The sequence below is a fragment of the Alosa alosa genome, chromosome 9 (assembly GCF_017589495.1).
Source record: "Alosa alosa isolate M-15738 ecotype Scorff River chromosome 9, AALO_Geno_1.1, whole genome shotgun sequence".
Lineage (NCBI taxonomy): Eukaryota > Metazoa > Chordata > Actinopteri > Clupeiformes > Clupeidae > Alosa > Alosa alosa.
This window is the reverse complement of record NC_063197.1, coordinates 1,698,668-1,713,289: the sequence shown is the minus strand read 5'-3', so window position 1 is coordinate 1,713,289 and position 14,622 is coordinate 1,698,668. Positions and strand designations below refer to the sequence as shown.

General features: G+C 40.1%; 1 protein-coding gene across 5 annotated transcripts in view; it reads left to right on the top strand.

The window, feature by feature from the left end:
- spag17 (sperm associated antigen 17) overlaps positions 1–14,622 on the top strand; it is a 268,746-nt gene that overhangs the window by 200,188 nt on the left and 53,936 nt on the right. For all 5 annotated transcript variants that reach the window (XM_048252172.1, XM_048252171.1, XM_048252170.1 and 2 more), the window contains one exon: positions 9,547–9,686. In XM_048252172.1, coding sequence (XP_048108129.1) covers positions 9,547–9,686 — 140 coding nt within the window. The remainder of the gene's footprint in view (positions 1–9,546; positions 9,687–14,622) is intronic.

The following is a 14,622-nucleotide window of genomic DNA, read 5'->3' as shown; positions in this document are numbered from 1 at the left end:
ACTCATAAAAGAGCTCTCCTTAATAGGGCCTATTTTATATTGTTGGCTGGTTTAATATTGTTGCCAATGAAAAGTCATTGTCCTACACCATGAGTCTCCAACACGTTGCTCTCAAGCTACCAGTCGCATGCCGTCCCCTTCTGAGCTTGCCAGAGGCTGAAGCAGTAACCTACATTTAAACACAATTGTTGCTGCCAGGCATCAGCCTACGAATTTTATACGTAAATCATGCATAATTAAAAAAAAAAAAAAACTAAATATAGGTTATCGTAGATCTCTTTGGCTATACGGAATACAGTTTCCATTGCAGCATAGCACACGCTCCATGAATGAATGAAAGCGCATGGCATTTTCTTTCAGTGAATCTTTGATCTTCCTGCCCTCCTCTTGGATGCCTTCACTCCTTCATCTTCATTAACATTAATCTTTTTGGCCTCAATAGTCCAGTTCCATAATCTCTGTTTTTGGTTTTGGATTTTGTGAAATACATTTCTAAACTAGATGTACCGCAGAGCGGTACAAAATATGACCGCCTGCCAGTCTAGCACATTTTTTCCAAAAAAAAGTCACGCTTGTCAAATTGTGTTTATTTCCTACTTTGTTCCTTTTTGGTGTGTTTGCAATTGAGTGTTTGCAGAGTGTGTGGATGTTTTTGTGTGTGTGTTTTTTTGTGTGTGGGTTTGTGTGTGTGTGTGTGTGTGTGTGCGTGTGTTTGTGTATGTACTGTAGGTGTGTTTGTATTTGTGGGTGCATGTGTGTGAGGGTGTGTGTGTGTACTATGTGTGTTTATGTGTTTGTGTGCGTGTGCATGTTTGTGCATGTATGTGTGTGTGCATGTGTAGTGTGTGTGTGTTTACAGTACGTGTCTTTGTGTGTGTGTGTTTTATGTGTGTGTGTATATATGTGTGTGTGTGTGTGTGTCTTTATGTATGTGTACATAAATAAAGCAAATCAGGTAACCACCGACTCTTTGCGATAAGTGCCACGGGATCTTTAACAACCATGGTGAGTCAGGACCTCAATTTAACATTCATGCAAAGGAAAACATCTCCTGCAGGACAGTGTCCCTGTCACTGCAATAGGACATTGGGATTGATATTTGTTTGGTGGCTTTTGGCCACAGGGAAGAGTGTCACATACTGGTCAGCCACCAACACCACTTCCAGCAGGAACCTACTCATCCAAGGAGGTTTCTTATCCAAGTACTAACTAAGCCTGCTTAGCTTCAGTAATTCAGCAAAGTCAGGGTATCTGCTGGTCTGGCTGCTGGCTAAAAACAAAAAGGGAAAGGCATATACTGTATGATTCATCTTGCTTGTTCATAATTCTGAAAAATTCTTGAATTGTGTGCACGTGTGCGTGTACGTGTTTATGTTTGTGTGTGTGTGTGTGTGTGTGTGTGTGTGCTTGTTGGTGTGCCTGTGTGTGTGCATGTGCATGCATGCGTACATATGTCTACTGTGTGTGTATGTATCATACGTATGATTACTGTGAATGTATGTGTGTGTGTGTGAATATCTGTTTATGCACATGTGTGCATATGGAATTGGTTAACATGACCCCTGGAGGCAAACATACACAAAAAAATTGTCGTCCTAAGCCCTACAGTTCTCAAGATATTTACAGAAAACTCTGTTGGTGTACGGTCACTAAATGTACACATAAATTAATTTATTATATGGCCCCCCATGAACAAAAGTCCACGAAACTTGGCATGCATTCAGAGGGTGTCATAATGATCCTACACTTTCAATTTTGTGCAGTTTTGACCATATCAGCCAGAGATATCGTGATTACAACACATACTTTTTTGCTTTTTAATTTTTAACTAGGTGGCGCTATACATGAAATGAGTGTTAATGGGATGGGTTGACATGGCCCCTCAACACCAACATACAAAAAAAAAGGTGGACCTCCTAGGCCCTACAGTTCTCGAGATATTCACAGAAAACTGTGTCCGGCCACCTACAGGCCAGTTGGTGTACAGTAACATAAATTAATTTATTGTATGGCCCCCCATGAATGGAATTCCACGAAACTTGGCGTGCATTCAGAGGGTGTCATAATGATCCTACACTTCCAATTTAGTGCAGTTTTGACCATGTTAGGTCACAGATACCTACGATACCACCTCATTTTTACTTTTTCATTTTTAACTAAGTGGCGCTAGACATGAAATGAGTGGTTATGGAATGGGTTGACATGGCCCCTTAAGATCAACATACAAAAAAAAGGTGGTCCTCCTAAACCTTAAGGTTCTCGAGATATTCACAGAAAACTGTGTCCGCCCTACCTTCCTTTCCAGTCCAGTCCAGTCCAGCAGGGGGGCTACAGATCAAAACGATAAACAATGGTTCCATGCTATCCTTGTGGGGCTACATGCCCACCAAGTTTCGTCCACCACGGTCTTTCAGTGTCCCAGGAATCCTTGACGGAAAATTGGCCATGCGAAAAAAAAAGAAAAAAAATCTGACTAAACCTATATGACCGCCGCTTCGCTGCGCGGCGGTGCTACCCTTATCCGCCAGTATAATGTCCAGAGCCATTTTATTCTGTAAGGCTACTTTGTGAATGGCATATAATTCTTAATTAATTGCGGATAGGGCTTCTATAGTATCATTGGCAATCTTGTCCATAACAGAAGGTAACTCTGTATCCGTTAAGAAATGTTGGGTCGGAGCGGCATAACAACTCCCTTCCCTGTTTGAGGGCAAACATGGGTATGCATGTTTCCCGCAAACAAATGTAGTCCCATTCATGCCCATCTTGACATCCAACATCTGGTTGTGGTCCGGCAGTGGGAGGGCGTCTGATATGAAAACCATCATTGTCAGGATCACGGTTGTCATCCACTCTGTGCATCCTGGGGTCACTCCCATGTCGCTATGATCACTGCTGGTGTCGTCGTCAAACGGCTGTTTTGGGGTTGTGGTCACGGACAGTAGTTTCTGAAATGACAAACAAAAAACAGCGGCAGTATACTAATGCCCGCAGAAAATTGGAAAAATGCATGCAAATTAAGTTGAAAACAAGAATCTATCAAATTATAAAAGGGTCATATCATTTCATCAAATAGCCTAAGGTTCAGCATCATGTAATTTCTAGCAGTTATGATATGTTAAATATCAAAGGACAGGGCTTAGGGTTTAGCCATGGTCATCTGAGACTGCATCAGTTGTTAACAACGTGTGGAATGGCCCTTCCCAATGATCTCCGAAAGCTACTCTGGATGGGTTGTTAATCATCGCCCATCGGTCAGGCACAGGGGAGTGTCCCCCGTCAAGGGGCTCCTCACACACCTCTGTCAGCTGATGGCATATCTTGTCTGTTTCAGTCAATTTAGCACAAGTACCTAAATCCGTTTGGTTATCAATGGTCGTGTACACAGATAATCCATCACTATGCTGCCTCACTGCAGATGTAAGAGCCTGCAGTGAGGGCCCATTCAGTTTCCCTGAACCGCAGAGAGGAGGGCTCTTTTCTGATTATCATTCAATTTTATAAATTGACAAATCATATCTTCACCGTTTTCACTTTCACTCTCGCTTTCATGACGTGTGTTCTGATTAGAACGGGGACCACGCTTGCCATGGCCACGAAGTGTACAATCATTTGCCCAATGGCCTCGTTTTCCGCATTTATGACATTGACTTGTGTCTTTTGACTTCTCTTTGGGAGCATGTTTAATTTTGGACCGTTCCCTTGATGGCACCTTCCCATTTAGTTTTCTCAAAAGACACTCCTGTTCGTCTTCTAACTCATACATATCAACACATCTAAGCTTGTGCTCAACATTGCGTTCCATCCTTCTTGCTGCATTGATTAGCATTTCAAAAGTGAATGTTGTGTCCTCCCAAGTGGGCGTGATCATTTTGACAGCTTGCTTCAAGTCTGGAAGCAAGTTCTGCAAAAGATTGGCCTTCAGCGCGCCATTGCTACTTGATCCAATGTTGTCCTCAGTCAGACCACTCATTCCAGAATGTCTCAAAAACACTTCAACAAATCTTTGAGTAAAATCATCCATAGCTTCATTGGCCTTATGTGTACAACCAGATATTTTAGCCCAATCTGTGCTTGCATTCGTAATGCTCATAATCCACTCACGGAGGGCCACCCAACCATTTTCCAAATTTTGGCCGTCACCTAAACCAGTCTCAACAGCACGTCTCACCCTGCTAGCCTCAGAAGTATTCAGCACAGTGCACAACATAGCCACGCCATCGAACGGATGCAATTGGTAGATGTTGCGCAAGCGGTTAATTTTAGACCAGGCCTCCATGCCTGCTTTCCGAGGGTGCTTTAAGTCCTTAGACCACTGATCAATTTCATGAGGCTTAGCGACTTTGTAGAAATGAACCACATTTCCATTAGCTCGCCTTGTTGTCACAGGTCTGAGATTTACATGTTCATCTACCTTCTCATCAACATTTTCACACTCACTTTCATCATTGGGCATTGCTGCTGAGCCCATCACTTCACACATTTCCGTCTGAGCGGCTTCTCTCATTTCATTGAACGGATACAATGTTCCGCTGGATGAAATTTGATCAACACAAACGCTTACTTCGTGCCCAGATCTCGTGGATTGGGTGTTCGGCGTGACTTTGAAATTCGCAACCCCATTTTGTTTAAGCAATTTAATCTCGGCCTTAAGCTTAGCCAGTTCTTGTGTTAGCGCATCCATCTTGTCTTTATCTTCCTTCTTTTCAGCAGCTTTGCGTTTACGCATTGCTTGGCTTAAAATTGCTAATTCTAATGACGGTTTCTTTTTATCAGGCAAACGTTGCAATTTCCCCATGCTCGCTGCAAATCGGCCAAGGGCCACAAGTTATCATCACCAGACACAATTCCATATTTCATTTCGATCCTTTTCTCGGTCTCGTCCACTCTGAGATAACTATTCAAAAAATGTCTCACCGTTTTAATTATTTCATCTTCACTAATTTGGGGCGATGACATCCCACCTTTCTCAGTTGTAGGGACGCGACAGCCACAGGCCCTGTTCCACTTACTGAACATTGTGTTCTGTTATGTTAGATGGTAATATGAAACTAAATATCTAAACAAGATGTTAGGCCTACTGGTAGGTACTCAACAAATCACTGCTCACACTTTAACAATTGACTCCAAACTATGTTTCCCAACTTGTGACTCGTATTTAAAATGAAGTTCCGCACTTCAAATTGAGCCGCACTTTCGGCCAGTCTAAAAACTGCACTTGATTCCCTCAGACAATTCAAAACGCTGTGCCCTGATCAATAATCTCCTGTCTGATTAGTGCTGTAAAGCGCACGCAGGTTGCAGCCCAGCGAGAAATATTATCCGGCACATGAAAGACTCCGCCAAAAACACTATGTGGATACAACAGTAACTACAAAACTCTGTCATAGAATGAACATTCCTAATGATAGCCTCTAACTTAGCGACCGCTATAGTTAGCCCGTGCACTATTAAATTTCTCCTGTCTTGCTGCGTACAATATGCCCGTCCAGCCTCGGCTGACGCCACACCAAATCCATTCAGGATAAGACTTGTACGCAGTCTTTCAGCCCAGCGCAAAATATTAACAAGCACATAAAAACCGTGCACTATCAAATTTCTCCTGCCTCGCAGCGAAACAATATGCCTGCCTAGCCTCAGCTATGCACCACACCAAATCCAGTCATTCTTTGTTGCAGCCTCACACCCTGCACCATAGAACTACAGAATAAGACTTGAAACACTGTCTTACAGCGCAGCGGGAAATACTAACAAGCACATAAATCAGTAGCTACAAACTCTAACTTAGCCTTAAGTTACAGTTAGCCTCTAATTTAGTCAGTCACCACTACTAAATTAGCCAAGAGATAAAAAATCTATCTCAAAACATCCACAAAATGAAAAAAACAGAATGCAAAGCTCAAAATGCTTAAATAGGCCTACGACGTCAAAATAGTTGTATACACAAAACATGCAGGACTGTTGGCTTTTAGACAGCTGCAGGCAAAACTTTTTCTTGCTCAACACACTGGCACACTCTAGTCAAACTGTAACCCAAAAACAGCAAATTTCTGTTCTTTTTTGTAGCATGAATAATTAAAAACGACTCACCGTTGAAACAGGCTCCTCTTCAGGATGAATCTTGTTTTTTCCTTATTTCACGTACAACTGGGTGGACAACACCAACTGAAGAATGCTATTAAAATTGTCTCCTTAATTCCAAATGGAGACACAGTTGACCGAGTAGATTCCAGTGTAGTTAAGAGCAGGTAAAACTTGAGGCTGGCTTGCGAAAGAATAGTTCTTTTATTCTGGATGTAACAACAGAGTTCTGGTAACCCTGTTGTACGCACAGCACAGCACAGTGTTGCAAGATGAAGCCAAGGTAAGAAACTGAAGCAAAGATCTGGGAAACTCCTGGCTAATTATAATACCAGAATATACATTCACGTCTGGGGTCAAATTGGAGGGGGAAAACAGACAGTGATATAGCCTTATTGAATTAAGACGTCTTGTGGGGGAACAATTAGTTAGGTACACCATTTGCTATTGTAAGGTGACAACATTCTGTCTGCAGACAATAAACATCCTGTCCTCGCAGTTTCTGCAGCATTAAACAAAGAACCAAAAGAATGACATACAGAAAACCACTAAAATCCAACATCTCCCGTAAGATCATTTTGACTTAATTTAAGAAGACCTTGACTTATTTTAAGGTGTCTTATCAAGACAAATTTACTCAACGCACTGGCAGACAAATTTGCTTGTTTTTAGGACAAATTTGCTTAACGCACTGGCAGACAAATGTGCTTGTTTTCAGGATGAGATGTCTTAAAATAAGTCAAACTTTTCTTAAATTAAGTCAAATGATTTCATGAGAAAGCGCTAGGTAAGTGTCTTTATACTGAAAACAATACCAACTAGTTTTTTTTATCTTGATATAAGATTAATAACACTTGGTTAGATTGTGTTAGATAAGCAGTTTTTGCAGTGTGCTGAAAAGGTGAATAGATTGTAGAATAGCCAAAGAAGATGTAGCATTGTTATAAAACCTTTAAAATCTCTAAACAATCACAAGTAGGGCAGTTCATCACAGTTCATCCATTGCAACTGGATTGATGAAAGGTCACTTACACCTGTAGGCTACATTGTATTTGGGAAAAGCAAAAGGTATCAGCATAATGTTATTTATTTATTTATTTATTTATTTATTTATAAACCAAACATCTCTGTCAGTTCCATGCCGTTTTCAACAGCTATCAAAAACAAAGGTCTTTTTTGGATGGATGGATTTTTTGTGAATGTTTCTTCTTCTACATAAGATTTTAGTCATCTTTAGTTCATGTAATACTTTATTGTCAATGCACAAATTAAGTAACAGTAGTCTGAAACGTTATTGTTAATGCACAAATTAAGTAACAGTAGTCTGAAACGAAATGCTGTTTTACATCTAATCAGTGGTGCAAATAACTGACATGTCCAAATGGGCCTTGATGAAATTCGTCGCCTAGACTGTTCATACACATTTTAACGGGCCAAAGTTGAAGAGCTGTTGTCCGTTATTGTTCATGCAAATATAGGCTGATTCATGTTCCCTTGCATTGTGTAACTGAGGTCCATGGCTAATCTGGCTTTCAACAGACCAAGCTCAATCTTTTAAGAAATCAAAAAATAAATAGCGGGCAGATCAGGCTGGGTTCACCCAGCCTAGTCCATAGGCACCCGATATTGTTTAATTTTTCCGATTGAGATATCCACGCTCTGGCTATTCTAAATGCAAAAATGCATCAGGGAGTTATGACAAAACTGTAACTAACAAACTATATCCTAATAGAAAGCTGTTAGCTTCCCTAAGCTACAGGTAGGCTTATAAGGTAGGCCTATATACAGCATAAATTGTCAATAGGCTATGCTGGCGACACAAATAAAATCTCCTTTGGAAACCAATGGCTTACGCCTTACAGTATCAAGCGGACCTAAACTGCCATATCGTGGCGAAAAGTTGTAATAAAATTCATGCAGCTCCATGAGTCAAGGAAAGCGCGAATGAAGTAGCCACTTCTAAATGGGACCCACTACACAGTAGCTTAAGGTGTGTTGCTAAAGCAGCCATAATGAAATGAAGGTGTCATTGGATACTTCACACACACATGCTTTTTAATTTCACAGACTACAACTACCAAGCTGGAATCAAAGCACATCGATTCCCCTCTCACACCCTGCATGCACTTAAAACAAAATAAACAGGCGTCTCAGTCTCACGCATGTATAGGCAAAACTGTATCAGACCGGTGTAACGTTGGTAAATCTTCCATTGCACAGAATGATTTTTTGTAGCACGTGTAACAAATGACAGTCGAAAGATACAATTACAGTGCTGCTATCAATTTGCTTGGTATAACCGCATTTATAGTTTTCTACAAATGCAATAAATCAAATTGGCCTCCATCACTCAACGCTAACGGTAACATTACCTAGGTCCTTATTGATATTATAAGATTAACATACCTGCAATAAAAACCAAGCATGTCCGATAAACATCCTCAGATTTATATCGCCAATACTGTAAATGCAGCCATGATGATGATGATGAATATTTATTTTGGCTTTCTTTTAATCCTACTTAATTTGTAATTATGTATCGGCCGTTTTAATACCGATAGTATGTGGGTGCCTGTGTGTGTGTGCATGTGTATATGTGTGCACCGCCATCTACAGGCCAATGAGTGTTTTTAGCTTCGCTATCTGCGGTCATAAATAAGCTAAACTGTTATTATATCACTTCCACGGTTACAACCTAGCAACCAATATAGCAACCAATGGGTTTAACCTAGCAACCAGCATAGCAACCACCACAACTAACCTAGCAACAGCCTAGCAACCACCTCAAGTACCCTAGCAACAGCATAGCAACCATGTTAAATACCCAGGCAACAGCCTAGCAACCACTTACGCAGTTACAACCTAGCAACCAATATAGCAACCAATGAGTTTAACCTAGCAACCAGCATAGCAACCACCACAACTAACCTAGCAACAGCCTAGCAACCACCTCAAGTACCCTAGCAACAGCCTAGCAACCATGTCAAATACCTAGCAACAGCCTAGCAACCACCACAATGTCAACCTAGCAACCACCATAGCAACCAACAGGATTACCCAAGCAACCACCATAGCAACCACTTAATTTGGCATAACAACCAACATATGTACCCTAGCAACACTATTGCAACTATATCTGCATTATTTGTTTTTACTCTGTATGATATGTTACATCATATTTTTGGCATTTTCATGCACTGTATTTCCTTTAGGAAATGCTTTTCTAGTTAATTAAATTATATTCTTGTTTAATCCCTTATTGCATGAGCATTCCCTGAGCGCCGCTGTTGATGCAGGCAGCTCACTGCGTCGGGATTAGTGTGTGCTTCACCTCACTGTGTGTTCACTGTGTGCTGAGTGTGTTTCACTAATTCACAAATTGGGATAAATGCAGAGACCAAATTTCCCTCACGGGATCAAAAGATATATACTTATACTTATAAGTCGTGACACACTGTTTTCCAGACATGCCGTGCAGAATAAGGAGGTGGGTGATGGTAAAGCAAACTGGCTTTCCCACTGTGCTTATGGGTGATGATGGAGGCTGCCACGTTTTGTTTGGAGATAGAACAACCATCATTGCCAACTCCAGTGGATCTTATCAGGTGAGAAAAAAAGAAATACTTGAAACCAAAGATTCACTGGCTGGTCCAGTTGTCTTGAGATGTTCTCACACTCTGGTGTCATCACCTGCAGACCAAATTTATCAATGAGAACTTTAGCTAATTTGTCATGCAGGCAAGTACCAATATTTGCTCATTTTTCTACATGTCGCAGGGTGCAATCAAGCATAAATCGGTTGAGTAATTAGTAGCACTTTAATGGAACATGATGAAGGTTTACTTTAAATCAGGATTATATCACTTCATTCTGAACAGAAACAGTATTTCTATTAATATATGTTATGTTAATAACTGATTACAACCATAAATGGTGCACCTGGAAGTTGTCAGCAGATTGTGTGAAATCGGTCATAGAATCCGTTCATCTTATCTACCAGTGATCTCACAATGGCACTCAGTATTCTGACATTGCCCTTAGCCCTTGGCACATGTATGCATCTGGGATCAGATGTTCAAACTGGCACTGGTTCTTTCCCCCATATCGTTGTTTGGCCTCTTTCACCGTCCTTGTGAAAACAGACATTTTCAAGTCCAGCCACATATTTTCTATAGGATTAAGGTCTAGGCTTTGACTCTGCCTCTCCAGAACATTCAGTTTGCTGTCTTTAAACCATTCCTGTGTAGTACTGTAGGTTTCCATATATTTTGCTGAATTCATTTTACTTTTAGACTTTACAAGCCTTACAGGGCCTGCTGTCGACAGTCCCACGATTGATTTCATCAAGTTTCATGTCATCACCTCTAGCGCCACCAACAGGCCAAGTTGGATGTTCGTTCACACAAATACGGTAACTTTTGACCTGTTTAACCCGATTGTTGAAAATGAGGTAGCATTGGAAACCTTGGACCAAGCCGAGTTCAACACACATTTCTCACAGGTCACAGATTTTATCCGATTGTCACCAAACTTAACACACATTATCTTCAGTCCATGTCTTACAAAGGCAATACTTTCTGCAGCCAAAAGCGTTTACCATATTTTTCAGACTATAAGTTGCACTTTTTTTCATAGTTTGGCTGATTTTGGCGACTTATAGTCAGGTGCGACATTTAACATGTTTTTAAATGTTAGTTAGTATGAATTGGTCACAGTAGCATACAGACAACACACACACACATTCACTAACAGCAGAAAAGTAATTAAAAGTATATAATATAAAAAACACAACTAAGCAATAAGGGCAGTAGAAGAAGTAGGATCCTGTTCAACTTTTGAAAACTCATGTCGAAAGGGTCATTGGTAATATTTGTCAAAAGTACAGAATCCTAACAGGAACTATACCCATCAACATGATCCTTCCATGTGAAGGTGAGGATGTCACATTTCTTGACAAGATCGTCACTGTGTGTTGTGCATTCAGTCATAACCAAGTAATAACCATACTGACTAACCAAGAATGGACTTTCTTGGTGTTTCTCCAAGGATCATCTCCTGTGAGTGTGTTTAGGATCCTGTTCAACTTTTGAGTAGCACTCAGTGCAAGGGGCTAGATTGTGTATATATTCATTTTGAGTAACTTTGTTTCTACTGAACATATTTTAATTGTCTGACATTTACTGCTTATACTGTTTAAAAATAATTTATTTGACTTGTATGTAGAATAAAGTATGTGAAATGGTGATTCTTAAATCTATTCTTCTGACTGTTTCCTTATCAATTTGTTAGACTAGACTGAATGAGGTATGGAACCCACTACTATTCACACAAGACAATGTTTAATTGTAAACAATTAATTCATTCACAGTGCAAATTTGCTGTAATCAGTGCTGAACAGTAACAAAATGCATGTAAGCAAGTTTTTAAAACTATTTGTAATCAGTGTTGAATAGTAAAAAAGTACATATAATCAAGCAATGCAAATAGAAAATATTAAGTATCAAGTAAAAATATAATATTAATTTAAGTTAAGTTATACAACAGTGGAAGTTGAAGTAAAGTAACCAGTTACAAGTTTAGGGAGAGACACAAGCTCAAAAAATTGCTGTGCCTTCTCCAAAAGGGCATTCCAGAGCAGTGGGTCAGGTGCAACCCGCAGCACGACACAGTCTTTCAAAGTCCACAAAACAAAATTGCAGTACTCCACATCAGTGACAAAAACTTGTGTCTGTACTTGCTTGTAGTATGGGCTACTTTTCTTTAGTTGAAGCTCCCCATCCACTACTTCCAAACAGAAGTTTGTGTCACCACTGCTGCATGCCTCCTCAACAGTGTGGTTACGGTACTTGTATGGACACTTAATCTCAATGCAGCCCCTTCCGCAACAGATACATTGAACAATCCCATCTGGTGATGCTCCAACCTGAGGAAACTTTGGGTTTATGATGAAACCACACTCACTCATTTCCATGCCACAGTGATGATTCTCAGTCTGTATTCTATACTGTGCTTTTGCATTCTCTTCATTTTGTCTTCCCCATGTAGTAGCACCACAGTGGTTGGCAGGACTGTTGTTTGGGTAACACACTGCTTTTACAGTAGACAACGCAGGCTTTTCCAAGTTAGACACAAAGACTGAGTGCATGTTTGATGCAGTGATCCTTCCAGTGTGAAAGTGATACCAAGACGAGGATTGGTGCTGCCTCTTGGTTTGTCTTTCAACAAATTGTGCCTGATCAAGGGAAACATCCACCTTACCTATTAAGGTCTTGCAGTGTAGATGCAAGGCAGACAGTTCAGTGCCATTCATTTGCTCATCCCGGAGATGGCACAGTGAGGTTGGTGCTGAGAGTGGCTGTATAGGGTCTGCAAAAGCATCACAATAACTAGGAAAATTTGACAGAATAGCAGCTTTAGGGGACACTTTGTGAAGTTGTGCAAGATATGACATCCACTGCTCCTCTGTAGCAACTCCAAATTTGCAGGAGGCGTTTGATGAAGTTCTTAAAACAGGCATGCTTGACTCCTCCCCATCCAGAAGTCTTTTAAATGATTTTCTTTTAGCTTTTGCAGAGGTGAAATCTATTCTGTGTCCTGCCTCTGCACCCACCTTTGTCATGTTGCTTCAGTATTTCCCCTACAATGTATTCATCAGCGGCGCAGCGCCACTCCAGGAATTCAAGCGCAACTGCAAAAAAAGCCTAATTAAAAAAATAAAAAAGATGCAAGTGATCTTCAGGAACAGCTGCCATTCGTTCAGGTTTCATGTCAACAAATAATAGTAGGCTAACGTTGAAGACGCAGTCAGGGATTCCACAGGAGATCACGCTTGTTTGTTTATGTTTAAGTTTATTAGCAGACGCAATTTTGTGCAAAAAAACGTAGCCTACATTATGTTAACCAAGGAACCAAATTAAACATGCGAGATAGCTTGCCCCTACCTTCAGTAGCCTATTTCCAGATAAATTCCACACATTGTTTCGTTTTTGTTTGTGATACAGGCAATGCTTTCAAGCCCTGTGTTGCTAACATATCTAGGCTGTGAAACTAAGGTCTAGCTAGCCTATTGGTGGGTTTAATTGAATTTGAGTAATAGGGCAACCATTTACATCTTCTTCCAGTTTTTGACCATTTATTTTACCAAATGACATGGGAAACATAATTCATTTCATCCACATAGTCTTATGCACCATGCACAACAATGTTACTAAGTTAGCTTAAAATCGTGAGAATCAAGCAAGCCTCACGGGCGTCACAACATTAAAGTGACAGGCACTCAATTCGACTTGCACAGCACCAATACAGTGTAATGACATGAAAGAGAAGTCTATGTAGTTTATACAGTGCTGTGCAAAAGTTAAGACACCCATGCTGAAATTGACTAAAGGGAGGAATAAAAAACATATTTTGCCTTTGGTCTTAATGCCTTAATTAAAAAAAAATAGGACATCAATTATTTTTTAATGTATCATGTATCGTAAATAAATAAATTTTATTATATAAGTAAATGTCTTAACTTATGCAGAGCACTGTGTATTCTAAATAGTAATAGTTTGTACAGTGGCCTACAGTGTACAGTTGTACAGTGGCTAATTACTAATAATGTAAATGAAAAACATGAATAATCCTGTTCAAGTACTGCAATAATCATGCTTTGTAAATGCTTGTGTTGATGGTTAGTCATAATTTGTAACTCAATCTGTCCATTTCTTTCACAAAATCCACCAGAAGTCACCATTGAAGGAGTCATTTTTTCATTTTTTTTTTTTTTTTTTTGGGGGCTTCCTACGATCAACAGCACCGCTGCTGGAAAAAAATCTAGGGGAAACACTGTGCTTGGTATCATTACATTACATTACATTACATTTGGCTGACGCATTTTTAACCAAAGCGACTAACAACATGGTAACAGATTAAGTTTTAAAGCAATTCTCAACAATTTTAGGACAATTCAAAAAACGGTAGAGTACAGTAAGAATAAGTGCATCAGTGAGTGCTGTTTTTAACAGTTGAGCATCAGTTCAAGACGGCTGGTAAGTGCTGGTATCAATAAGACTTTGTTGTAAGTGGTGCTATGAGAGTCAAGTCAAGTCAAGTCAGTTTTATTTTTAAAGCGCATTTAACATGCACATAGTGCAACCCCAAGCGCTCCAACAAACAAGACACATAACAAGACAAACGATGCCGGATGGAGCGGCGTAGTCGCCAGCGTGCCCATGACATCAAGACATGACAAATGCATTTAAAAAATAACAAATACAAAAAATGCTGGACGGAGCGACGTAGTCGCCAACGTACCCGTGACACCAAGACATACAAGACAGACAACAAAACAAATAAAAAATATATATATATATTTAAAAAGGGGAAAGGTGATGTTAAAATTAGTCCAATTTCCAAACGAGCTGAAAATGTCCAAGGGCAATGATGATCCGTGAAAACTGCACAGAGTGTCTTCACAACCGATATGTCAACAAAGTTCTTTAACGTTAGCAAATGATCAACCCGGTGAATTCACTGGCAGTCTGGAGATCACGTTAA